Here is a 25,590-nt window from a genome sequence, read left to right on the forward strand (position 1 = left end):
GCCTTTGATTTCCCCGCCCACCCGAGTTTCTCTTGAGTCTAACCCATTTTCACACGCCATCCCCTTCCCACCCCCCACACACCCCAAGCAGCCTTACCTCCCTCTCTGCAACCTCCAGTGGCCAGGCAAACCCTTACCTCCCTCTTCTGCAACCTCCAGCGGTCAGGCAAACCCTCTGCTCTGGCACGTGAACATCCGGGCAGTCCAAAGAGGCAGAGTGGCTGCTACGTCACTTCCCCAGACTTAAGGATCCAATCTGTGAGACCTTAGCTCCTACCTGGGCCTTTTACCCATCTTAGCTCAGGAGATGGCTGCTTTTAGCCCAAGGCTGCAGTTTGGGATTCATCCCCAGCCCTTCTCTGAATTCCCCAACAGTGGCCTCTAAGCCCTCTGTGATGTCCCGGTCATGACTACAGGTCTAAGTGACACCACAGCCCTTTATTGGGGGTACTAGCAGAGCCAGCAGCTGGCATAGTGATCTCTGGGAGAGCTCGGTTAAACTTTGAGCAGACGTTTACAGCTTAGTTGGTTTTCAGGGGGCCCTGGGTAAGCTGTGAATGAGTCCCCACCAAGCAGGGAGATGTTACAGTCCTGGAGAGGCCTGAACCAGGTCTGATGCCTTCCCAGACTTGCGACAGTCAGTGTCCTCTGCCTGCCAGCTCCTTGCTGCCGAAGTGAGGGTGGGAACTGTGTTCCTGACTTGTAGGTGGCTTTTGTGTCTTAACAGCTGGCACGGTGTGAGGAATCGTGGTTACTATTTATTGAGTGCTAATCTGAGTATGGCCTGCTGGTTTGTAGGCATCACTTCCAGAGAGCCTCGTGGCAATCCTGCCATCAGGCAGAGGGACAGAGTGACTTACCCAAGCATCTCAGCTGAGGTTCCTTTGGACTATGTAACCATCATCTACTCTGGGCTTGTGTTTGAGTTGCTAAATCTAAGGCAGAGAAGCCCCGGACCCACTCACAGCCAAAGGAAGAACTTCCTTCTGTGTGTCCTGTCTTTGGCAAGGGGTCTGTATCAAGGTTGTTGAAAATATTGGAGTCAGCACAAAACACCCCAGACCCAAAATCTCAGCCCAAAGAAAATTTATTAGCCCAAGAGGCCAAAGGGCAGGGAATAAGAGACAAAGACAGGAGGAGATAGAGGATGAGGGAGAAGGGGAAGAGGACAAGGGAGATGGGGCAGGGGTACTTCAGAGGGGCAGAGGACTGCCTCTGGATAGAGAGAGGAGACAGACATGGCCCACAGGTAAATGGTAATTTATAAAGGTAAAAGGGGAAGCCCCATGTTAGGATGAAATATTTAATTTTGGAGGGCATATTAAGATAACCAAAAGGGGGCTTGTGATTGCTGGACTTCAATACTTTGATAGCTGGACCTTGGTAGTCAGCCTCAGGAGGAGGAAGTGGCCAAATAAAGGAACAGACCTTGATGGCTAGCTTTAGGAACGGAATCTAATGGTTTTTAACAAGGAGGGGGGCAGATAGTGGAAGGGCCAGGCCTGCCAGAGCCATGACTGCCGTATGGGGTCTGCTCAGGTCCCTTCAGCTGTGCCCTGCTTTGTTTGGCATACCTAGCATTTCTAAGCATTTTCATGGACCACGTTCAGAAGCCTGGAGCTTCCATAAATTAATTTGGATTTCAGCCTTTATTTCAAACATCTGGTAACAGCGGTCCAGAGTGAAGCAGCTGAGTTTCTTTGTGGGGCATTGTCCTCTTCAGGCTGCCACAGTCCCCACCTTTTCCTGTGACCCTAACACTGAATCCCCCTCCCCCTTTTTTTCTTTTTTCAAGATAGGGTTTCTCTGTGTCGCCCTGGTTGACCTAGAAAACTCACTCTGTAGACCAGTCTGGCCTCAAACTCATAGAGATCTGCCTGCCTCTGCCTCCTGAGTGCTGGGATGAAAGGCGTGTGCCACCACTGCCCAGCAAGGATGCCCCCTTTTTTCTTTTTTAACATTGTGTGTGTGTGTGTGTGTGTGCGCGCGCGCGGGCGCACACGTATGCATGTGTTCACATATACACTATATACACTTGGGGAGGTCAGAGGACAACTTGTAGGAGTTGCTTCTTTCCTTCCACATGGGCTCAAAGAATTGAACTCAGGTACCAGGCTTAGCAGCGAGTGCCTTTAGTATCTCACTGAGCCATCTTGTCATCCCTTCAACCGCCTCTTCTCATGGCAACCGCAGCTATCTTTAATAGGATCCAGTTTTTTCCCATCCTTCTTTATATTCCAGGGAGACACTTTGCTTTGCAGCTCCTGGATTGGTCAAGTGTTAGCTCCCAGTCTTCCTGGCTCCTTCCTCCATCCCTGGAATGCTTAAGGTGGGTGTGTGAGCTCTTTGTATTAGCATTGCCCTTGGAGCTCCAGACACCATCTTGTTTTTCTATTAGTGTGTTGAAGAATGGGGTGTTGGACAAGCTATGACATTGGGGCTTCTCAAAGGGGCTAAGCCTGGCCCTGCAGACAGGCTCAAGACTTCAGAGTCCAGCAGTTTCCCCATCTTGGGGACTCCCAATCTGCCCATTGGTAGCCTCGGAGTGGGTCACGTCAGCAGCCATGAACAAGGTCTCTTTCGTGTGACACCTGTTGACTCTCCTCGAGAGCGATGGCGTGCGAGTCAGCTCCAGTCGGTCTTCCTCCGTCGGTGTCACCCAGGGGCAGCACCGGAAAGCCAGTCTGAATCCAGAGCGAAACCTGAGGGGTGTGGAGAGTCACTTTAAGCAAGGGAGGCAGGGGCGCAGGAGCCGTCTGCCACATGGCTGCTCCACGCCCCCCAGCAGTCTAGCTCCCTGGCAGAGGTGCCTCACTCTGAAGAGACCACCAACAAGTCAGGGCTGTTGAGAGACACACACTTGAATGAATTTAGTCTCTTGGAAAAGCCAGAAACACGGGGGACATGCACATCCAAGGCAGGAGCAGGGAGGATGGCAGCAAGCTCCAAGGTAGGAAGTGGTACCCTGCTTTGAAAGGAAGGAAGGGATGGAGGCAGAGAGAGGGAGGAAGGAAAGGAGAAGGGAGAAGAGAGAGAAACCAAAGTATATTACAAAGAAACCATGTGATCTAACTGACTTCTAACAGAGAATCAAAGAGGAGTTTTAGAAATAAAGAGAAGAAAGGAAAAAAAAATAATTGAGCTCTGGCTATGTGTGTGGAATAGAGACACCACCCACCCGCCTCCAGAGGCAGCCTTTAAGAAAAACTGATACATTTGCTCAGAGAAATAAACAGCTCTCCCTCAAGCCTGGGTGTGGGCCTGTAATCCCGGCTACTCCAGAGAATAAGAAAGGAGGAGGGGAGCTCAAGGAAGCTCTGAGGCTAGCCCAGGTAGCTTGGCCTGTCTCAAAATAAGTAGAATGAGGCCTTGGATGTTGGAGAAAAAAAAAAGTTGGGAAAAAACCAAACCAAACCAAAAGACACCCTTTCCCATGGTGACACTGACGCCTATGTAGTTGAGAATGACTTTGAACTTTTGATCCTTCTGACTCTATCTCCAAAGTGCTCAGGTTGCAGGTGCACCCCACTAGGCTCAGTTTATGGAGTGCTGGAGATCAAACCCAGAGCCTCATGCCGGCCAGGCGAGCACCTCATCAACTATACCACATCTCCTGCTTTGGGCTGATTTTTTTTTCTTCATGCATGTGGGTGTTTTACCTGCATGTATGTCTGAGTGACATGTGCATGCAATGCCCAATGTAGCCAGAAGGAGGTGAATAGACAGCTGATAAAAGTTATGAACAAAGAGGCCCCGGGGTCGGTGCTGCTCACGCCCATCCAGCAGACTGAGCTGACGCAGTGTCTACCTCTCATGCCCTCTTGCCTGCCCCCTCCCAGGATAGAAGGCTCACTCTGTGCACAGGGCTCCTGGGGCTTGGATTCTGTCTGGCTTACCACCTCTTCCGTTTCCAAGAGACCCAGACCAGGTGCCAGTGTATTCCAGACTCTAGGACCTTAGGAGCACCAGGGGCAGGGGTAAGATAAGATCCCAGCCCTTCCTTCCCTGGTCACATCCTGGGGGATGGGTGGCAAGAAATATGCACTGTGATTCCCCAGCCCAGCCCCCATTCTCTTTAGACAAGGTGCCCACCTAGACCAGGTGCATCCTTAGGATGAAGCTCTTAGAAATGCCAGCTCTTTGAGCTGGCGAGATGGTACAGTGGGGAGAGGCACCTGCTGCCAAGCCTAGCAAGCCGAGTTCTATCGCAGAAACCCACATGGTAGAAAGAGAGGTAGCTACTGCAAATTGTCCTCTGACCCCCCTACCACACCCTACACACACTCATTTGCACGCAGGCACACACACACACACACAACAACAAAGAAAAAACACTAGCTCCGAGGCAGTGCTACCTCTTTGTCCCGGCTCTTCCTTCCTCTCATTCTGTCCTTCTGCTCTCTCCCTGCTCCCTCCTTCCCTCCATCTCTCTGATCCTGACTTCTGTCCCCTCTCTTGTCCCTGCTGCAGACCCCAGAAGAGACAAAAGGACAGAAAAGAACACAGGCACCATAGCCCAGCAAAGGACAAGGCTTTGAGAAGGAGATGGGACTCAGGCTAGATCCAGGCCACCGGGAGCATTGTGCTGTGGGCTGACCTGAAGGGGGCGGCATTCCTATGTGGGAATAAAAGGGGCAGAGCCAGGGTGGCACTCACCTGTGGTTGAGGCAGCAGTAAATGATGGGATTGTACATGGTGGAGCTCATGGCTAGCCAGAAGAGGGCCAGGTAGACATGCTGGATGAACTTGTGGTAGTAGATGTCCTCTTGGAAGCTGCCCAGGATGAAGTAGAGGTGGTAGGGCAGCCAGCAGATGGCAAATGTCAGCACCACCAGTACCATGGCCTTCACAAACTGGTCAGGGAGAGGCTCGGGTCAGTCCTTGGCCCCTTAGTCCCAAGTCACCCCTCCTGGGAGCAGCACAGGGTACCCCTCATCCTGGCCTTGACAACCTTCTGTAGTCAGAGACCGTCTACCTCTCTGCCCTCCATCCGCTGGAACGTGAATTTGCCGCATGCTCCAGAGCCCACCACCTCATGGCTTTCCCACAGGCTAGTTTGTCGGCGCTCACTGCTGTCCTTCCATTGAAATCCTCAAGTCTAGCAGCCCCGTTCTGTGGTCCACTCTCCCAGGATTCTTTCCCCCGGGTCACCTCTTCATCCTGTGCCTCTCTTAGGAGGTCAAAGCTCTGGGACCCCAGCTGCCCTTCCCTGGGATCCTGTCTACTTTAGCCCTTCTATGTAGGCAGTGATGTTCCAACCTGACCCATCCTCTCCCTAGAGGCCAGGTTCCTGAGCCCTTCCCGGCACCTCACTCGCCTGGCATTTGCAGGCACACTCCTCATTGTCCAGCAATCCTGAGGACCAGAAGGCAAGTTGGAGATCGCAACTGGAGACCAACTTCTCAGTGGAAGGGACACTAAGTGTCCTAAGTACCCTAAGTATCCCCCTGCTTGCTATGGTGAAACTTTTAGAACACAAAGAAGTCGGTCCAGCTTTGTGTCCAGACGGCAGAGGTCTGTAGCGCTGAGTGACCTGGATTGTGTGCTCCCCGCTGCCCCCTAGCGGGCAGGCTTGGGGCCCAGGTGACTCCAGGAGGTCCCGCCCTCTCTGATCCCCCTTCTCACCTTCTTCTTGGCCTGCAGGTGGCGCAGGTTGGCGCCGTGAGCCTGGTGTCTGGGGACCGCACGTTTCCACAGCGTGAGGCCAATGACACTGTAAGCCACGAACATCACCACGAGGGGTAGGAAGTAGATGAGGACAAACACCACCAGATGATACCTGAACGGAGAGAGAGCCATGGACCTGGGTGGGCAGCAGGCGGCCAGATCCACCCAGGCTCGCCCACGCTTAAGGTCCGTGAACCCCACGGACCCCCACCCTTGAAGCCCCACCCTCGGTTTTGTCTGATTTAAAGAAAAATTAAGCAACATTGGCTAGTATATGTGCCAAAGAGGGGCTTTTCTCACAAAATGTCACCGGCATCAGCCCCAGTTCTGTGTTACTGAAAAGGCTAAAAGGGTGGGGAAAAAAGGAGAAGCTAATGAAATTTTATGTTTGTAGGGAAAAGTCCCACCCCTTAGGGGGCGTGTTCGCCTCAGGCTAAAGTTCTCCTATAAAATTGGTGAGCGTGCTCCCAGCGCTCTCTTCTGCTTTCCTGGTCTCCGCGGGAACAGTGGTTCTGTAAGTCTATTCCTCCATTAAAGCTGTCTATATTTTGACAATCTGTCTGCATTCGCTTACGCCGTTACATTTTGGCGTCCAACGTCGGGCTATTTTGCCCCCGACTCAAGCGCGTAGCCTGCTAGCTAACACAGCACGCTCCCGGGTGTCATTTTCTTAGTTTATGACTCGGGCCCCAGGGCTGAGTCCGAGATACACTCTGCCTTCAGGCCCATAATATCCAGAGAGGCAGGCAGATCTCTGTGAGTTCAAGGCCGGCCAGGCGGTGGTGGCAGACGCCTTTAATCCCAGCACTCCGGAGGCAGAGGCAAGCGGATCTCTGTGAGTTCAAGGCCGGCCAGGCTGTGGTGGCACACGCCTTTAATCCCAGCACTCGGGAGGCAGAGACAAGCGGATCTCTGTGAGTTCGAGGCCAACCTGGTCTACAAGAGCTAGTTCCAAGACAGGCTCCAAAACCACAGAGACCACCACCGGCAGGAACCAGTCGTTGCAGGTAAGAGAAAAAATTTTCTTTTATAATTAAAATGTCTGAACACGTTACCATTCAAGAATTTAACAGTTTTTTTAATTGTACCATGTGGGAGATTTTACAAGAGGTGTCTATCACCCCACCTCTATGGATCTTTCTGGGATTCGTAGTTTTCCTTGGCACTATATGGTTTGATAATAGAAATATGATAAAGTCTTTACGAGCAGAGGTTGCACGCTTAAAAACAATTGAGAATGACAACAATCTTCTCAAGAATCAGTTTGAAGTTCTCCAGGAGGAGAACAGATCTTTGTTTAACATGACTCGATCAACTGAGGAAAATTTAAAAAAGGTACAGACTGATATTAAGGAGAAATTCATTACTATGGAAGAGGGAACAGCTGATTTGGATCGTAAGCTCCAGTCCCTTTCTGTAGGAACTGAAACATTACAGGCTGATATTAAGGAGAAATTCATTACTATGGAAGAGGGAACAGCTGATTTGGATCGTAAGCTCCAGTCCCTTTCTGTAGGAACTGAAACATTAGTGGCTGATATTAAGGAGAAACTCATTACTATGGAAGAGGGAACAGCTGATTTGGGTTGTAAGCTTCAGTCCCTTTCTGTAGGAACTGAAATAGTAACTGAGAGAATCAAAACTGCTGAATGTGACTATCGGATTTTGTCTAAAGCTTATGACAGATTGGCAGAAAGATTGTCAATACAAGAAGGCACGGTTTATGCCATAAAAATTATGTCCAAAGATGAGAACTTATCTCTAATGGACAAACTTCATACTTTAGAATCCTCAATGAAGGCTTTGGAACATAATTCTGGACAGGAGATACAGACATTGCAGAAGGCAATGGTGAATAGAATTGAAAAGATTGAGGAATTTCTAAATTCTGATGAAGAAGAACAAACGGTAGAAAGGCAAATTTTAACTACATCTGTGGGTAAATCCCTCCGGGACAATTTCCACAAATCTCTACCTACAGCTCTACCTGCCTTTCCAGTAATAACAACAGAGAAGGTGATTGGTTCCAGAAACCCTAGGGTCATTAAGGAAGATACATGGGAGCATGTCCGTATGAATGATCTCAAAGAAATTAAACAGGCTGTCATGACTTTCGGGATGCATTCCTCTTTTGTTAAAGAGATGCTAAAGTCTTGGGCATCCACAAGCAGAGCTACGCCATTGGACTGGCTCCAGCTGAGCTCTGCAGTCCTTGAGAGTGGGCCGCACTTAAAATGGAAATGCTTGTTCAGGCAAGAGGCTAGACTTTTAGAACAGCAAGAAAAGGCGAAGGGAAGTGACATCTCCCTAGATAAAATTCTAGGTGAAGGACGCTTTTCTGACCCTCAGGAACAAGCTAATTTGGACGAAAACACACTCTCCATATGCACTACAGCAGCCTTAAGGGCTTGGGACAGGGTACAAGACCCAGGACAGAGAATGGAATCATTTGTCACAATTAAACAAGGTCTGAGAGAACCTTTTAGTGATTTTTTACAAAGACTTACTAAGGCTGTGCAAATAGGGATACCTGACCCTGACGCAAGACGTATAATGATTGAGTCTTTGGCTTATGAAAATGCAAATGTGGAATGCAAAAAGATTTTGGGGCCTTTAAGGTTCAGATCAGCACCCTTGGAAGAATGGGTCTTGCATACACTGGATGTTGATACATTTGATTATGGCACTGAAGCATGGGTAGAAGAAGCAATTTCCAATGGTAAAAGGAGACACCAGAATACCAAATGTTTTAATTGTGGCAAAATGGGTCATATGAAAAGGAATTGTAAACAACGGATCTTCAGAAATAATAATAATGCATCTTCTAGAAATAACAGAAATAGGAGGACTCAGCCTTCAGGTTTATGTAGAAGATGTGGAAAAGGTAGACATTGGACGAATGAATGCAGGTCTACAAGAGATAGACAAGGCAACCTGATACAGACGGGAAACGTGAGAGGGGGGGCCTCACAGGCCCCCATGGCAAACATGGTTCAGTCATTTCCAGTTTCTGCAGAGAACGTGCCTCGTCAGGACAATTAGGAAACCTCATGCCTACTGTTACAAACGATAATGAGCAGAAAGATGAGTTACGTGTGTTTTGGCAAACTTCTATAAATGATCAAAGACCTAAGCTGAGAGTGTGTGTAAATGGCATTTTTATTACTGGCCTGCTGGACACAGGTGCTGATGTAAGTATCATTACCCCAGAATCTTGGCATCCGTATTGGCCTCTTCAGAATGTAAATGTTCAGCTCCTGGGAATTGGAACCCTATCTCGAGTAAGACAGAGCACAAGATGGGTTGAATGTATAGGGCCTGAGGGACAAATAGGAAAATTAAGGCCATATGTAGCCAATATTGCAATGAATTTATGGGGTCGTGACCTATTACAACAATGGAATACCCAAATTAACATTCCTGCTACTTCTAGAGCCTATATTTCTGAGAATAATATTAAAAGATATTACAAACGGAGAAAACCGGCCATTCGGGCCATACAAGAACAAGTAATTGAAGCCCCTTCAGAGATACCAACAGCCTTGCCTCTAAAATGGTTGACTGAGAAACCAATATGGACAAAGCAATGGCCTCTAGCTGAGGAAAAGTTACAGGCTTTAGAACAGCTGGTACAAGAGCAATTAGATGCTGGACATATAGAAGAATCTACCAGCCCTTGGAATTCTCCTGTATTTGTGGTTAAGAAAAAATCAGGTAAATGGAGAATGGTGACAGATCTCAGAGCTATCAACAAGGTTATTCAACCTATGGGTCCTCTGCAATCTGGAATCCCTTTGCCCTCTTTATTACCAAAAGGATGGCCTCTTATAGTTATTGATTTAAAGGATTGTTTTTTCACCATACCTTTACAAAAAGAAGATAGAGAAAAATTTGCCTTCACGGTGCCTACTTACAACAATTCTCAACCTTCCAAGAGGTACCACTGGGCCGTCCTCCCCCAGGGTATGTTAAATAGCCCCTCCTTGTGCCAATATTTTGTGAACCAACCATTGCAAATAATACGCAAGAAATTTCCCAAATCTATAATATACCACTACATGGACGACATCTTGTTATCCGATTCAAACATGGATACCTTGAACAGACTGTTTGAAGAAATAAAGATACTTTTACCTAAATGGGGATTGCAAATTGCTCCTGAGAAGATACAGAAGGGAGATTCTGTTAATTATTTAGGTTATAAAATAGGTTTGCAAAAAATTAAGACACAAAAGGCACAAATTAGGAGAGATCGCCTACAGACTCTTAATGACTTTCAAAGACTGTTAGGAGACATTTCCAGTCTACGACCAGCTGTTGGGATAACACCTGATCTAATAATTCATTTGAACAAAACCTTGGAAGGTGATAAAGACTTAAACAGTCCCAGAGAATTAACAGCTGAAGCAGAAAAGGAACTGACAATAATTGAGGAAAAATTACAACAGGCACATGTGGACAGGGTGAATCCAGAGCTCGATTGTATTCTCGTCATATTACCATCCAAAATTTCTCCTACAGGAATTTTAATGCAGAGAGATGATATTATCTTGGAATGGATCTTTTTACCACATAAACCAAGTAAAAAACTGAAAACTTATGTGGAAAAAGTCTCTGAGTTAATTATAAAAGGCAAGCTGAGACTTCGTCAACTAGCAGGCATAGACCCAGCAGAAATTATAGTGCCTTTCACTGCTGATGAACTAAAGAAATTATGGGAAGATAATGAAACATGGCAAAGAGCTTGTGCTAATTTTTTGGGAGACATTAATAACAACTATCCAAAAAGCAAGAGGCTTAACTTCATAAAGAGAACTTCTTGGATCCTTCCTCGAATCGTCCGTGATGCTCCAATAACTGGAGCCCGTACATTCTATACTGATGCCAATAAAACAGGGAAGGCAGGTTACAAATCGGAAGACTTGGGTAAGGTGGAACAAAGTCCTTATGATTCTGTCCAGAAGGCAGAATTATATGCCATTCTTATGGTGCTAAGGGATTTTAGAGAACCTATTAATATAGTTACTGATTCACAATACGCAGAAAGAGTTATTTTACATATTGAAACTGCTGAATTTATACCTGATGATACAGAACTAACCTCATTGTTTATCCAGGTTCAAGATTTGATCAGGAACAGGCTTTGCCCTATGTACATAACACACATCCGATCCCATACGGGTCTGCCAGGTCCTCTAGCACAAGGTAATGCAGAAATTGATCAATTATTGATTGGTAGTGTGCTACAAGCCTCTGAATTTCATAAAAAACATCATGTTAATAGCAAAGGTTTGAAGAAAGAGTTTTCTATCACATGGCAACAAGCTAAGGAGATTGTAAAGAAATGCCCTACTTGCTCTTTCTATAACCAAACGCCACTGCCTGCAGGGGCTAATCCAAAGGGCACCCAAAGGAATGAAATCTGGCAGATGGATGTGTTTCACTTTGCAGAATTTGGCAAATTGAAGTATGTTCACCACACCATTGACACTTATTCAGGCTTTCAGTGGGCAACTGCTTTAAGTTCAGAAAAAGCTGATTCAGTAATCACTCATTTATTAGAAGTCATGGCTATCATGGGTATACCTACACAAATAAAGACAGATAATGGTCCTGCTTATGCCTCTAGGAAAATGAAACGGTTTTTTGACTATTACAATATCAAGCATGTTACAGGTATACCATACAATCCTACAGGTCAAGCAGTCATAGAAAGATCAAATCGAACTATAAAGGATATGTTGAATAAACAGAAAGGGGTGGAAAACACCCCCAGAAATAGGTTACATAATGCTTTGTTAACCTTGAATTTTCTTAACGCTAATGAGAAGGGGACAACGGCTGCAGAAAGACATTGGATAATGGAAAAGTCTACTGAACTAAATCAACCAGTTTATTTCAAGGATGTGCTGACCTCACAATGGAAGCCAGGAGATGTGCTGCGTTGGGGAAGGGGTTTTGCTCTTATCTCCACAGGTGAGGAACAATTGTGGATACCGTCAAAATTAATAAAGGTTCGGTATGAAGAAGAAAAGCCATTTGGAAAAGATAAATAACAATTCATTCACAAGGATGGCGAGCATACTGATGGTAAGGAATTCAGGTAGGTTGGGGGCAGGGTTTTTTTTTTTTTTTATCTCCACAGGAAAATACTGATCTTCAAAGAATTTAAGGGACCCTGAATATTTAATAACTGATGGATGGAAAATAGTTACGACCCACTAAGACTCAACAGTAACATGAGTAAGTATTGATTATATATATATTTTCTTTTTTCTCTTTGAACGCTTCTTTATAAATATGTAGAGCTGGTTTTGGAGTTGGACTATGGCTCAGTCCCTCTTCAATTCCAAGCCTGTTGATAAGAGATATCTCAGAGTTTCTGTCTCAGATCAGGAGCCATGAAATGGGACAGAATGAGGATAATTATATACTTGATAAACTTTCTTTGCTTTTCCTCATATCTGTGTCTTTCTTTATATGTCAGAATATGTCCTTGTTGTTAATGTTTAAATTTCCCATAACAAGCAACAAATTTCCCTACAGTAATTTTTGAAGTTTCCAGGATGAAGATGGGGCCCCACAACATCAACTCAACCTGGTTTTTATGACGTCATGAATATTTTTTTTCTTTTTCTCTTTTTTACGCGCTAATATGAGACCTGTTTTTTGGTACCAACTGCACAAGACAATTTCGAATGGTGCACATTTTTGACAACACTCTGGCCGGACCTTCTCAAAGTGCTCAGGGACTAGTTATAATTTTCTTAGGTCAAAGGTTAATTTGGGAATTTTACCATCATTTGCTTTCACAGGAGCCCCTAAGGAGAACATCGCCCCCATGTCAGCTTGAAGCAATCTTAGAGGACGACGTCCCCTCTCCCAACAGAGTTTGCCCTCAGGGTTAGGGACATCTTTTAGTGGTTGGTTTGGGGTTGAGGGGATGGGGAGATGTTTTATGGAATTAGGGGTATGTTCGAAAAAAAAAAAAGGGGGGGGGATTAACTGGTTTGATGGGATGATTGGTATTTGTGAGTTACTGTTTTTAGAAAATTGTATTGGTACTGTTTTCTGTATATTGACATATTGAATATTGAATGTGAGTGTTCCTACCTCTATTTTTGTATAAGAATATGCTTATATTGTATTGATACATCTACCATATCACAATGTACATTTCTACCTCTGATACTATTTATGTAATAACATTGTTTACATTTGATATGTAATGACATTGTTTACAGATGAAGATCATTGTCTTCATATATTGCACAGTTGTTTATTGTTTTAGTCTTTAAGTTAGATAGATATTGAGAATTATATAGATTAATAGTCATCTAAGTTTGTCATTTGTAATTAGACTAATCAGGTTCTTTAGATATATAGAGATTATACTCAGTATAGATAGATAATCTTCAACCTCTTTGGAGAGCTGTAGAATATGGCCTTTAATATAACTCAGAGTTTCGTGATAGTGAGACACAATTGCTCCTGGCAACACCGCTCTATTCCCGAGAGAACGTTGAGCACCAAAGACACTCCACTGGGAGCTTGTCTTCTTGGCAGAACTGGCCTTTGGGTTAAGAAAAGCCCATACCTCAACCACTGACAAAGATACAGAGCGTGCATCAATGGATACAACAGGACTGTCATATCCTGCCAAGACAGGGTAAGATAGTTTTGAAAAGTTCCTTGCCTTTAATAATGGTATGTCAGTTATGTTAGGCCTTAGCCAAAGTTGGTTGACTCAACATTGCAAACGAGACTTTGGGTGATTGCTCAGGTAGTCAGTTGTCTTTGTCAATTGTTACACATTTGGATCGTTTGTTAAGTAATATTTATTGCCTTCTCGGATCTTTGATGGAGTTGAAGATTATATAATTGTAGTTACTCTCTACATTATTTAGACTCCTTGAGATAGAATGTTTAGCAAAACTTTTGATTCTCAATATTGTTTGTTATATTTATTTGTTATTATTGTATATCGTTGTATTTGGTTTAGTTCTGTCTTATTTAGACAAAAGGGGGAGATGTAGGGAAAAGTCCCACCCCTTAGGGGGCGTGTTCGCCTCAGGCTAAAGTTCTCCTATAAAATTGGTGAGCGTGCTCCCAGCGCTCTCTTCTGCTTTCCTGGTCTCCGCGGGAACAGTGGTTCTGTAAGTCTATTCCTCCATTAAAGCTGTCTATATTTTGACAATCTGTCTGCATTCGCTTACGCCGTTACATATGTTTGTTTAACGTATAAAATAAAACACCGGCGCCGGGGAGACGGCTCTGTGGGAATCCGGGCTTGCTGCCAAGCCCGATGATGACCTGAAGTGGATCCCTGGAAGCCACGTGTAGATGAGAGAGTGGCCGTAGAGTGCTCAAACTCTGCCCCCCACCCCGTGCCCCATGTTCTAAAAAAAGAAACCTTACAATATATATAAAAAAATACTCTAAACTAGGTGTGCTGGCACATGCCCGAAATCCCATCAGCACAGGTATGGAAGCAGGAAGATGGGGAGTTTAAGGTTATTCCTCTGTTCACAGTGAATCAGAGGCCAGGCTGCGCTATATGAGACCCTGTTTCACACAAATACCATCAAGCACAAAGGTCAACCCTCCCGCCCCGTTCACAACGTATGTTTTCTCCCAGAATCATCTGTGTGTGTATAGCTATGTGGTGAGTGCAGGAATGAACATGTGTGCACATGAATAGATACATAGATTAAGTAGAGCAGACGTGATAATTCAGGAGCCACGCTGTAGCAAAAGCCTTATTCAGAGATGAGCAGCGGAGACTGCCACCCTGATAGCCGCTGGTCCTCTGCGTCCTGCTCCTCAACACTGCCTGGGTACACGGTGGCATCGGGCAAAGACCTTTGAGCCAGACCCAGCCAGCGCTGCGCCTTCTGAGTCCCCAGGGAGGATTCCTGGGTTGTACTAAAGCTCACTATTTCCTCTGGGGAAGGCACTATGCCAGAGGCGTGTCACTGGCTCCATTTCTGAGGGTGTCAGGATCTCCTGAACCCTGACTCCCAGGCGGGTGGGGGTGGGCGGTGGTCCTTGAAGCAACAAGGAATGGGTCTGAGAGTCCCCTTCCACCATGTGACTTCTTTTATAAACAATGAGAGGGCATGTATGCATGTGTGTGCATATCTGCATGTGAGTAGGTACATGTGTGGGGCTATTCATGCGTGTACACATATGTGTATATATGTGTGTAGGCATGTATGTGTGTGTATGTGTGGAAGCCAGAGGCTGACATGGAATGTCTTCCTTGAGCCCTCTCTGCCTAATATATTGAAGCAGGGTCTCTCCCTTGGAGAGCTCTCTGACTTGGCTAGTCCAGCTGACCTTGCTCTACATCACCAGCCTCCACCTCCTGAGATCACAGGTAGACTGCCATAGCTGCCTGGCATTGACTTCCGTACAGACTCCACAAACACATCTAACACTGGCCCACCTACAGACACCAGTGGCAGCACGTGTGTGACATGCAGAGCCACGCACTCCATCTGCAGACGCACGTGGTCCATGTTCATCCTGAGTGAGGTGGCAGGCTGAGTAATCGGGCTCCGAGGCAGTTTGGCCCGCGTTTGGTTCCCCTGCTTTCCCATTCACTGGGTTGTCTGGGGCACGTCACGTAACACAGTTTCTCTACCACCGAGATGGAAGGATACAATACATGTAGTGGTCGTGGTGACTTGCGAGATGGAGGCTGGAGGGTCAGAGTTCCAGGCCAGCCTAGGCTACATACAAGAGGTGGCAGGGGAATGTAGCTTAGCTGATAGGATGCTAACCTAGCACACACAGGCCCTTGCATCCCCTGTACCACATGAAGCAGGTGTGGTGACATCAAAGTCAGCATTGTTTAAAATAAATACACAAAATATGAGCCGTATTTGCTCCATAACATTAGGAGAATTAACAGTATCAGTATATATAAAATGCTTCTAGCAGGCCTGGTACTTGGCATTGCTTTTCATATAGATGGTTCCCAACTTGATGTTTTGATTCAGTGATCTTGACTGTCTAGTGATGGAAATAAAACACGCATTCAGCAGAAACCACACCTTAAATTCTTACCTTTCCGTTTGCTTTTCTGTGAAGAAATTGAGCAGTGGCAGTGAGTGTCACCCCTAGTTAGCCACCAGGTCACAGTTATGAGGGCATTTCCCACACTTGACACTGGGTATTTTCCACCCACAATGGTTTGCTGCGGTGCAGCCTCTCTGTTGGCTTTGTTTTGTTTTGTTTTAAAACAGCCTCATAGAGACCACGCTTGTCTTGAGCATGCTGTGAGCTGAGGATGACCTTGAATTTATGATCCTCCTGCCTCTCTCTTCCAAGTGCTGGAAATTACCGGTGTGTACCACCACTCTCAGCTTATGGGGTTCTGGGGATTGAATTTAAGGTTTCCCTGGATGCGAGACAAGCTGTCTCCCACTGAGTCACACTCCATACCGCTAAGACACACCCCCATACCGATAAGCCACACCTCCAGCCCCTTGCTGGCAGTCAAGGAGCTTCAGGATAAACCTGAACTCACATGATCACACATATACCTGCAGAATAGTGCGAATATCTCTAGGCACACGCTACACACAGACGTGAATCAACATACAAGCACATGTATGCCCACCCTCATCCCTGGCGTGGGGCTTACAGAAGAAGCATCTTGTCTCCGTTGTCATTGGGCCAGGCCACCACACACTTGGTGGCCCCCTGGTCCACGGTGATGGTGGAGTAGAAGCACTGGGGAGAGGCGAGAGCCAGGGCTACCAGCCAGATGCCAGCGATAACCGCCTTGGTGCTGGGGGCGGAGAGCCGTGGCTGGAAGGGATGGACAATGGCCATGTACCTACAAGCAGATCACAATATCAGCTGACATCCTCCCCTTACCTTGCTGTTCAGGCCAGTGTCTCCCTGTTCACACAGCTGCCCTGTAGGCAGATGCTGGAATCCCATCCAATCTGCAGAGGTGGTGATGGGGAGGTGGTGACTGTCTCCAGCCATAGCATGCTAGTACCCCAGAATCTAGCCCAGGAACCCATTCTACTGCCTCCCTCTGGGCATGGACAGGCCCTTGGCCAGACTATGATCCAACCCAGAACAGGGTACAGTCCAGCACTAGCCTGAAGCGCAGCCTGACTTGAGTGTATGTATTCTCGTTCCCAAGTCAGCTTCCCACCACTTTTTATGGTACAAGCATTTCCCAGACAAAAACCAAACCAGTGATGCCCTCTGGAACTTTCTGCAGCAGTAGCTGTATCTGACACACACAGGGTCCCAATCAGTGACCACTCACCATAGGTGCCATAGGACACAGACGATTGTGTCTGAGGATGAGCAAACATTTTATTTTTCTTTGAGACAGAGTCTCACTTAGCCCAGGTTGGCCTTGAACTTGCTATGAAGCTGAGGATAACCTTGAACTCCTGATCCTCTTGAGTGTAGTGAATTACAGGTATGGATTGCCATGCTTGATTTATGCAGCACTGGATAGAATCCAGGACTTCAAGCCGCTAGGCATGCATTCTACCACCTGAACCCGTTCTGTATACTTGTGCAGGCACAAGCTGAATCCTGCAGGCATGAATCTTTCCAGCCGTTCTCGACCTGAGGGTCACGACCCCCACAGGGGTCACACATCAGATATTCTGCATATCAGATATTTACATCACAATTCATAAAAGTGGCAAAATTATAGTTACAAAGTAGTAATGGAAATAATTTTATGGTTGGGGGTTACCATAAAATGAGGAACTGTATTAAAAACACTAGGAAGGCTGAGAACCACTGCTTTAGACTCTGCACCTTGCCAATGCTTGGTTCAGTCCGCTCTCACAGTTTTCCCTGTGTCTTAGTTTTTGTTGTTGTTTATTTGTTTGTTCAACCTGACACAGCTAAAGTCATTTGAGAAGAAGGAACCTCAGTTGAGAAAGTGCCCCCACCAGGTTGCCCTGTGAGCAAGCCTGGGGGACCTTTTCTTAATTTATCTTTGACGCTCTGGGAGTCAAGCTCATGGTGGGTGGTGTCACCCGTGATTAGGCAGTTCCGTGCTGTGTAAGAGAGCAGGCTGAGCAAGGCACAGTGCAGTGATGTTTTGTTTGCATTTTAAGAAATAAAGTTTGCCTGAAGATCAGAGCGCAGAGCTAAGCCACTAGAGGCCAGGGAGTGGTGGCTCACACCTTTAATCCCAGGACTCTGGAGGCAGAGGCAGAGGAATCCCTGGGAATTCAAGGCCACCGTGGGCTACAGAAGGGTAAATCTGTCTAAAAGAGAAACAGAACTCACACAAAGATGATCCCAGCGCTTGTGGGTTTGAAACAGGAGTGATGTGGCTGGGCGAAGAGAGAAATATAAGGCAGGAGAAGACAGGAGCTCAGTTCAGCCTAGGCAGTCAGTCAGAGAGCGCAGTCTGAGGACAGGATCACCCTTTAGGCCCGAGCATTGGTAGAGGTGAGAACTCCCTAGTGGCGGCTTTCTCTGCTTCTCCGATCACTCAGCTTTTGTCCCTAATATCTGACTCTGAGTTTTTATTATTAATACCAATTAGAATTCATGCTACAACACAGGAAGCAAGTCAGTAAGAAACATTTCTCTATGGCTTCTGCTACAGTCCCTGCCTCCAGGTTCCTGCCCTGACTTCCTCGTGAACTGGAAGTAGAAAATGAAATAAGTCCCTTCCTTCCCAAGTTGCTTTTGGTCTTGGTTCTTTATGACGGCAATGGAAACCTTAACAAAAATGCCCTGGTAGAGCCTCCCCTCCCCTTCAGAAGCTCCTCCTTCCTGCCTGCACTCGCTGAGGTCATAGACCACCTTCTTGATGAAGCTGTCCAGAACAGGCTCTGCTGATGTCTCTCTGCAGGGCACCGCAGGGACTTGGGTTGCTGTTGAGCCCTGTGTCTGGGGAAGCGTAGTGGTCTGAATGGTGAGCATCATCTCCATTTCCCACACCAGGAGGCAGAGCAACGCTGACTTTGAATCCTGATTGGTCTCAGCTGTCTACCCCTGAATTGCTCTGTTCCCTGTTCTTCAGGACCCACACAGGGAGCACCCTGGACTTAGTGGGGGCTCAGGCTTCATCAGCCTAGGGCCCAACCGAGGAAGGCTCACTGCCTGTTTCTCAAAGGCTAGAGGATCCAAAGGCACCATTCTCCAAGGCTGAAACCCATCTTCCTAATATGTACCCTAACCTAAGGCTTGGTTCCCTTTTAGCAGAGATCAGGGCAGGATTAGATTGGCAACTCCAGGGGTCACAATGAAGAACACAAACTCTTCATTACAATAAGATTAACTTATTTCTTTTTGAAACATAGCCTTACTACTTAGCCCTGACTGGCCTCCGGCTCACAGAGATTTGCTTGCTTCTGCCTCTTGAGTGCTTGAATCAAAGGCAAACACCACCATACCCAGCAGTTCATTTGAATTTTGAGGCAGGGTCTCATGTAGCCCAGGCCTGGTCTCATACTATCTGTGTAGCTGAGAATGGCCTTGAATTTCCGATTCTTTCATCTCTACCTCCCAACTGCTGAGCCATGCGCCACCATGCCAAGTTGAAATATTTGCCTCCATGCGGGTATTGGTACAGGTGTGTGTACCGTATAGAGCCCGGAGACCAACTTTGGGGGTTTTTCCTCAAGATACCATCTTCCTTGATTTTTGAGACAGGGTCTCTTGATGGTCTGGAACCCACTAGTTGGGCTAGGCTGACTGTAGTAATCTGAATGTAATTGGTCCCCATAAACTCAGAGGGGGAAGCACTATTGGGAGGTGTGGCTTTGTTAGGGTAGGTGCGGCTTTATTGGAGGAAGTGTGGCTTTGAGGTCTCATATATGTTCAAGCCACACCCAGTATCTCAGTTCACTTCCTGTTGCCTTTGGATCAAGATGTAGAATCCTCAGCTCCTTCTCCAGGACCATGTCTGCCTGCACACTGCCATATTCCCAGCCGCCATGCTTCCCACTGTTGCGGAATGTGTTACTCTTTTGGCTTTTTGAGGGGTCCACCGCCCAAGTTCCCAAATAAATCACACAAGGAGGCTTATTCTTAGTTATGAATGCCCAGCCTAATCTTGACTTATTTCTTGCCAGCTTTTCTTAACCTTAAATTACACAAGTACCTTTTGCCTCTGGGTTTTTAATCTTTCTCAATTTCTGTATACCTTTCTTTGCTTCTCTGTAGCTTGCTGTGCCACCGATCCCTGGCATCCTCCTCTCCTTGATCTCGGGTCTCCTTCTGTTTATCCTCTCTGCCTGCCAGCCCTGCCTATCCTTGCTCCTGCCTCGCTATTGGCTGTTCATCTCTTTATTAGTACCATCAGGTGTTTTAGACACACACAGTAACACAGCTTCACAGAGTTAAACAAACGCAGCGTAAACAACAGTCACACACATGAAAATAATATTCCCCAACACCCTACTATGATAATGGACTGAACCTCTGAAACTGTCAGCCGTCACCTCCTTAAGCGGTTTCCTTATAGAGTTGCCATGGCCATAGTGTCTCTTCACAGCAATAGGAACCCTACCTGAGACACTGACTGTCCGTCAAGCACTGGGAATCCTCCCATCTCTAACCTCTCCTGCTCTGGGATTACAAGTTTGTGCTAGCGTGGAGGGAATTCAGGTATTCATGCTCACACTGCAAGTTCTTCACCGGCAGAGCTGCCTCTGCCTCCTGAGTGCTGGGATTAAAGATGTGTGCCCCCACCCCTGGTCTAGAAAAACATTTTAATATGAGGGCCAGCTATAGGGTGGCTCATGCCCCATTAGCAGAGGGTAAGGTTCTGGGAGTTTAGAATCAGGCTGATCTGGGTTCGAATCCTGTCTCCACTACTTCCTGACACGATCTTGAACAAAGAGCATTAGCTCTCTGGACCTCCCATTTCCAGCTCCATGAAAATGGGGTCATTCGTGCACGTGGGTTGTCGTATGGAGGAAGGGACACATGCGCACAGGAAAGAGAACAGTCCTATGAATTCATTGTTTTAAATTCATCAGAGAGGGCTTTGGTGGGCAATGCCTGGCCCTCCCTCTCTAGGATGAACCTGAGCTTTGAGACAGGCCAGAACTGTAGACTGTGGCACTGAGTTGCATGTTTCCTGTTTGTTGAAATAGAGGAGTCCACACTGGAGCATCCTGGGAGTTAAGACTGAGCCCCGAGATCCTTACCACCTTATCTACCGCTTGGAATGTTTGTCTCTAGAATTCTCTAGGCTGCCCTGATCTACTCATCGTTGCTCAGATCCCAACCTCCCAATGGGTCCATCCATGTTCATTTAAGCCCGTAGCCCAGTGGTTCCCAACCTGTGGGTCTTGACCCCCTTGACAAACCTCTGTTTCTAAAGATATTTATAATTCATAACAGTAGCAAATTTACAATTATGAATCAGCAGCAAAGATAATTTTTTGGTTAGGGTCCACAACATGGAGAACTGCATTAAAGGGTCACAGCGTTTGGAAGGTTGAGAACCACTGAGTGTAGACTGTTCCTCCCAGCATATCTTGGCATCTAGAGAGCCCCCTCTAGCCAGTATTTGTTTCCAACACTCATGATCTCAAAATACAATTACAATTTTTTATTCATGTGCTTAGGACTTAAATTCTTACCCTAGCAGGAACATTTAAATGGGTTTCCCCCACCTAAACCGCAGAACAATACTTACACGGCACACACTGAGTATATATTTGCTGAGTGAAGAAAGGGGGCCAATGAGAGGGCTCAGTAGGTAAAGGGGCTTGTTGTGAAGCCTGAGGATCCGAGTTCAAACTCCAGAACCCACAAAAGGTAGAAGGAAAAAACTGAGTCCTACAAGTTGTCCTCTGACCTTGTATCGTAAGAAATGTGCATGTTAGCACGTGTACACACACACACACACACACACACACACACACACACACACACACACCAAACAAACCAATGTGATAAAAAATATTAAAAAGGCATGGAGAAAGGAATTGTGAGTCAGTTTGCTCAGACCCCTGCTCTGCCACTGGTCATTACCTCCTGCTTGCCTTCCAGGCTCCCTGGCTTCCACCTAGCTTCCTGTGGTCCAGCCTCCCTCTGAAGTGGAGGCTCTAAGACCTCATGTGCTAACATTGTTTTTCCCCCATCAGTGGAGGTTCCCCCAAACCTGGAACTGTGCCCAATACAGAGGAAGCACCCCAAATTTGCTGCATGACAAAAGAACTGCTTAGGGCACATTCAGACAGACCCAGGGAGGAGGAAGGGATGTTCAGCAGGCACCAGCCCAATTTGGAAAGACTTCTCCTGAACCCACTGCCCAGAGGGCCCTGGCTCTGCCCTCTGGCTGACCTTAAGTAGCCCACTTATCCTGATTCCCCAGTTCTGTTGGGTGTAAAGACAGAAGCTGTACCTAATGAATGGTATTCAAAGAAATTTTGTGTGTGTGTGTGTGTGAGACAACTGTCTTTGTAGCTTAGGATGACTTGGGCCTCTGGCCTTCCTCCTGCTACTTCCGAGTGTGGGAATTACAGGTGGTGGCATGCACCACCATCTTATATCTGATTTATGCAATGCCGGGGATCACAGCCTTTGCGTCAAACACACCAAGCAAACACTCTGCCAACGGAGCTACATCCACAGCCCCAAACTTCTCATTTTTAACAAGTAGAAAACATTGTCAAAGAAAAAAATGTTTTGAAAACATTGCCTCAAAGGAAATCCCCAGAGAACCCCACAGAAAACCATCGATAGCTCGGCGGGGAGAGGCCGTGGGGGAAGGTTGCTGGGAGAAGTTGGGGAGTGGTGGGGGATGAGGGAAGAAAGGGAAGCTCACATCTACCCAATCATTGTGATCGGTACTCTTTGTCCGAGGGTCTCATGGCTCTGTCACCGTCCGTCTCCTGGACTTCCTTGGTCTTTGAATCATCTCATCATACTGACTGTTAGTCAGATTCCCGCTCCCCCAGGCATTTGAGTCTCCTCTTTTACCCCAGCCTGCCTGCCCCAGAAGGTCTCAGTGCTACTTCTTCCACCCCATCCTAGGCCCATTTCTCAAAGGCTGGCACCCTTCCATGTAAACACTAGCAACATCTCCCCCCTCCCCAAAAAAAGCATAGATCTAACCAGAGACAGCACTCTAACCCCACGCAATATTCAACTTTTTTCCAAATACAAAAACAATCTGCACAATTTCCTTGTATAAAGACAGTAAGATAGGAAGAATCACACTTCCAAAGTCGCTGGGAACATCGTCCCTTCCCACCTTGAGCAAGCTCCTAGGGTAAAGTCATTCTGTGTCTAATCTCTACTCTCCCTGCTTTGGCTCCGCATCCCCCTGTCTTCTTGCTATGAACCCAGACCAGGTCTAGGAGGCAATCCTCTGAGCTCTCCAACAAAACACCCACCCTGGTGCCCGCTCTTGCCTGTCAGCGGCGATGGCAGTCATGGAGTAGATGCTGACGAATATGGCTGTGATGGGAAAGAGGTTCTGGAAATAGCAGAAGGCGCGACCGAAGTACCAGATGTTGTGACTGGCATAGACGAAGTTGAAGGTGGCGTTGAAGGCTGCCATGCAGAGGTCTGCCAGGGCCAGGTTGATGATGAAATAGTTGGTGACTGTACGCATTCTCTCATGGGCCAGAATGATCCAGATGACTGTGGCGTTGCCCGTGACAGCCACCAGCACCAGGGCCAGGTAGGCTATGGCCCACAGCGCCAGCTGCCAGGCAGGCATGGAGAAGGCCGTGATGCCTGTGGTGTTGCTCTCGAGGCCAGATAAGATGCTGGTGTCAGTGACAATGGCATGAGCCCCCATGGCTGATCCTGAGCCTGGAACACAGGGTCTGACCCTGCAGTTCGTACTGGAATTGCTACAGGAGAGAAATCCTCTTTGGAGTGTAGATATTCGGGGGGGGGGTGTGGACAATTGGAAAGCAGACACGTGTAGCCAGAGGACCACACCTATGGCTCAAGCAGGAATGAGTTAGGGCGAGCAGAAGATAGGGTTCCAGCCAGACTGTTCAACCATCTTGTGGAGATGGAGACCCCAAACTCCAACCTCAGAGCAGGAGGCATCCCAATTACCCGTTGTTTCTGCTCCTTCAAACCAGAGTCAGAATGAGGACATGTCCAGCCGTGGGCATTTAGGAAGTTGGTGACCAGCCAGGACTTGAATTCATCTCTCTCTTAATGCTACTCAGGATACATGCCAGTTGAGAGGTGTGCACAACATGGCGAGTCTGTGGGTCCTTCAGGTCCAGTGTGCAGCCAGCAGACCTCCAAGCTTTGCAGGGTAGCCTCCCAAGGCTGCCAGCGGCCAGCCGCTACTCCCAACTCCTCCTTACAGGCTAGGTCCTTGGCAGAGTTGCTGCCTGCTCCCGCCCTCATCCCACCCCTTGCCTGGATGGCTGGGCTGTGTCTCTGGAAAGATTTAGGACCTGCTGGGAAGCTGGGAGAGACCTCGGGAAGCAAGGCACAGCCTGGGTGGGGGTGGTACAGAGGGTACAAGCCTCAGTGTTTACATTCTGCCTGGTGGGAGCTGTTCCACACTGGCATTTGTATTTGGGAATGAGAATGAGTCCAGGCTGGCTTGGGAACCCCAGGAAAGACATTTACTCCACTTGCAAAGAAAGTCTTCATGTTCAGATGTACCCAGGGGGTATGAGGGTGAGTTTGATGTGGTTTCAGTCACGTTGTAAGGGCTAGGTTCTGGGCCTCTGACCCTGCTCCTGACTTATTGATGGACCAGGCAATCCTGGTCATTCCTCATCTCAAGCTTCAGATTCCTTAGATGTAAAATTAGAGACTGAGGGTACTGGAGAGATGGCTTAGTGGTTAAGAGCACTGAGAGCTCTTCCAGAGGACCTGGGTTCAATACCTAGCACCCACATGGCAGCTCACAACTGTCTGTAACTCCAGTTCCAGGGGATCTAATACCTTCACATCAATGCACATATCATAACAATGAATTTTTAAAATATTAGCAATTGAGCTTAGACAAATAGTGCTCAAATCTTCTCCACCCCCCACACTTCTCTCTCAGACACGGACTCATGTATCCCTGGCTGACCTCAATCTCGCCATGTAGTTGAGGGAGACCCAATCCTCAACTACAAATGCTGGAGTTAAAGGTGTGTGCCGCTCAGCCTAGTTTATGAAGTGCTGGGGATTGAGCCCAGGGCTTCCTGCATGCTAGACACACTATCTATGAACAGAGCTACACCCAGTTCTGAGCACTGTAGGGTGGAAGTGAGTGCAACTACAGACTCTAAGATAAAAACAATGCTAAACCACACATCCTGAAGCTTTTTTCCCCCCTGGTTTTTCGAGACAGAGTTTCTCAGTGCAGCCTTTGGAACCTAACCTGGGACTACACATTCTGTAGACCAGGCTGGCCTCAAACTCACAGAGCTCCACCTGTCTCTGCCTCCCAAGTGTTGAGATTAAGGTTGTGTCAGTACCACCCAGCAGGTTTTTTGATTTTTTTGAGATCAGGTTTCTCTGTAGACCTTGAACTCAGAGATCTGCCTGCTTCTGCCTCCTGTGTGCTGGGATTAAAGGCGCGCTCCACTACACCTGGCTGCACGGTTTCTTTCTAAGCAGTTCTTCCTGTGAGCTTCCTGATGAGCTTATCAATGCCACAATACTATCTATTGTGTTTGCTGTTCCCACTAGACCAATGTGAAAAGTATATTTGGGGGCTGGAGGACCCAGCTTTTGACTTTGGAGAAGAGGTACTTCTGGGACCCCTCTCTCATCTTCCCTGGAATGAGCTAGAGCAGTGGTTCTCAAACTGTGGGTCACAACCCCTTTGGGGATCAAAGGACCCTCCCACGGGGTCGCCTAAGACCATCAGAAATATCAGATATTTACATTAGGATTCACAATGGTAGCAACATTTCACTAATGAAGTACCAACAAAAATAACTTTATGGTTGGGGGTCACCACATCATGAGGGCCTGTATTAA

The 25,590-nt window shown here is 47.1% G+C and overlaps 1 protein-coding gene across 2 annotated transcripts; it reads right to left on the bottom strand.

Annotated features, from left to right (window-relative positions):
• Positions 1–593: 593 nt before the first annotated feature.
• On the bottom strand, positions 594–23,960 carry Tacr2 (tachykinin receptor 2). 2 transcript variants are annotated; one of them, XM_050141927.1, is made up of 5 exons: positions 23,046–23,960; positions 16,319–16,513; positions 5,626–5,779; positions 4,657–4,853; positions 594–2,702 (listed from the first exon to the last, which is right to left on the bottom strand). In XM_050141927.1, exons 1-5 carry the CDS (start codon positions 23,435–23,437, stop codon positions 2,486–2,488), a joined length of 1,155 nt encoding a protein of 384 aa, XP_049997884.1. In that variant the 5' UTR covers positions 23,438–23,960; the 3' UTR covers positions 594–2,485. The 2 variants fall into 2 exon arrangements, with proteins under 2 accessions (XP_049997884.1, XP_049997875.1); XM_050141918.1 differs by having other exon boundaries at positions 23,028–23,960.
• Between the last annotated feature and the right edge of the window lie 1,630 nt (positions 23,961–25,590).

The sequence above is a fragment of the Alexandromys fortis genome, unplaced genomic scaffold (assembly GCF_014885135.2).
Source record: "Alexandromys fortis isolate MF-2015 unplaced genomic scaffold, M_Fortis_MF-2015_v1.1 scaffold_9, whole genome shotgun sequence".
NCBI classification, from domain to species: domain Eukaryota; kingdom Metazoa; phylum Chordata; class Mammalia; order Rodentia; family Cricetidae; genus Alexandromys; species Alexandromys fortis.

What these genes read in the sequence shown, in the direction of transcription:
- Tacr2 (XM_050141918.1), bottom strand. Translation starts at nt 23,437, where the DNA reads ATGGGGGCTCATGCCATTGTCACTGACACCAGCATCTTATCTGGCCTC. An exon ending in AGGCAAGAGCGGGCACCAGG is followed by an intron (nt 16,514 to 23,027) that starts GTGGGTGTTTTG and finishes ATCTGCTTGTAG; the next exon opens with GTACATGGCCATTGTCCATC. An exon ending in GGAGACAAGATGCTTCTTCT is followed by an intron (nt 5,780 to 16,318) that starts GTAAGCCCCACG and finishes CTCTCCGTTCAG; the next exon opens with GTATCATCTGGTGGTGTTTG.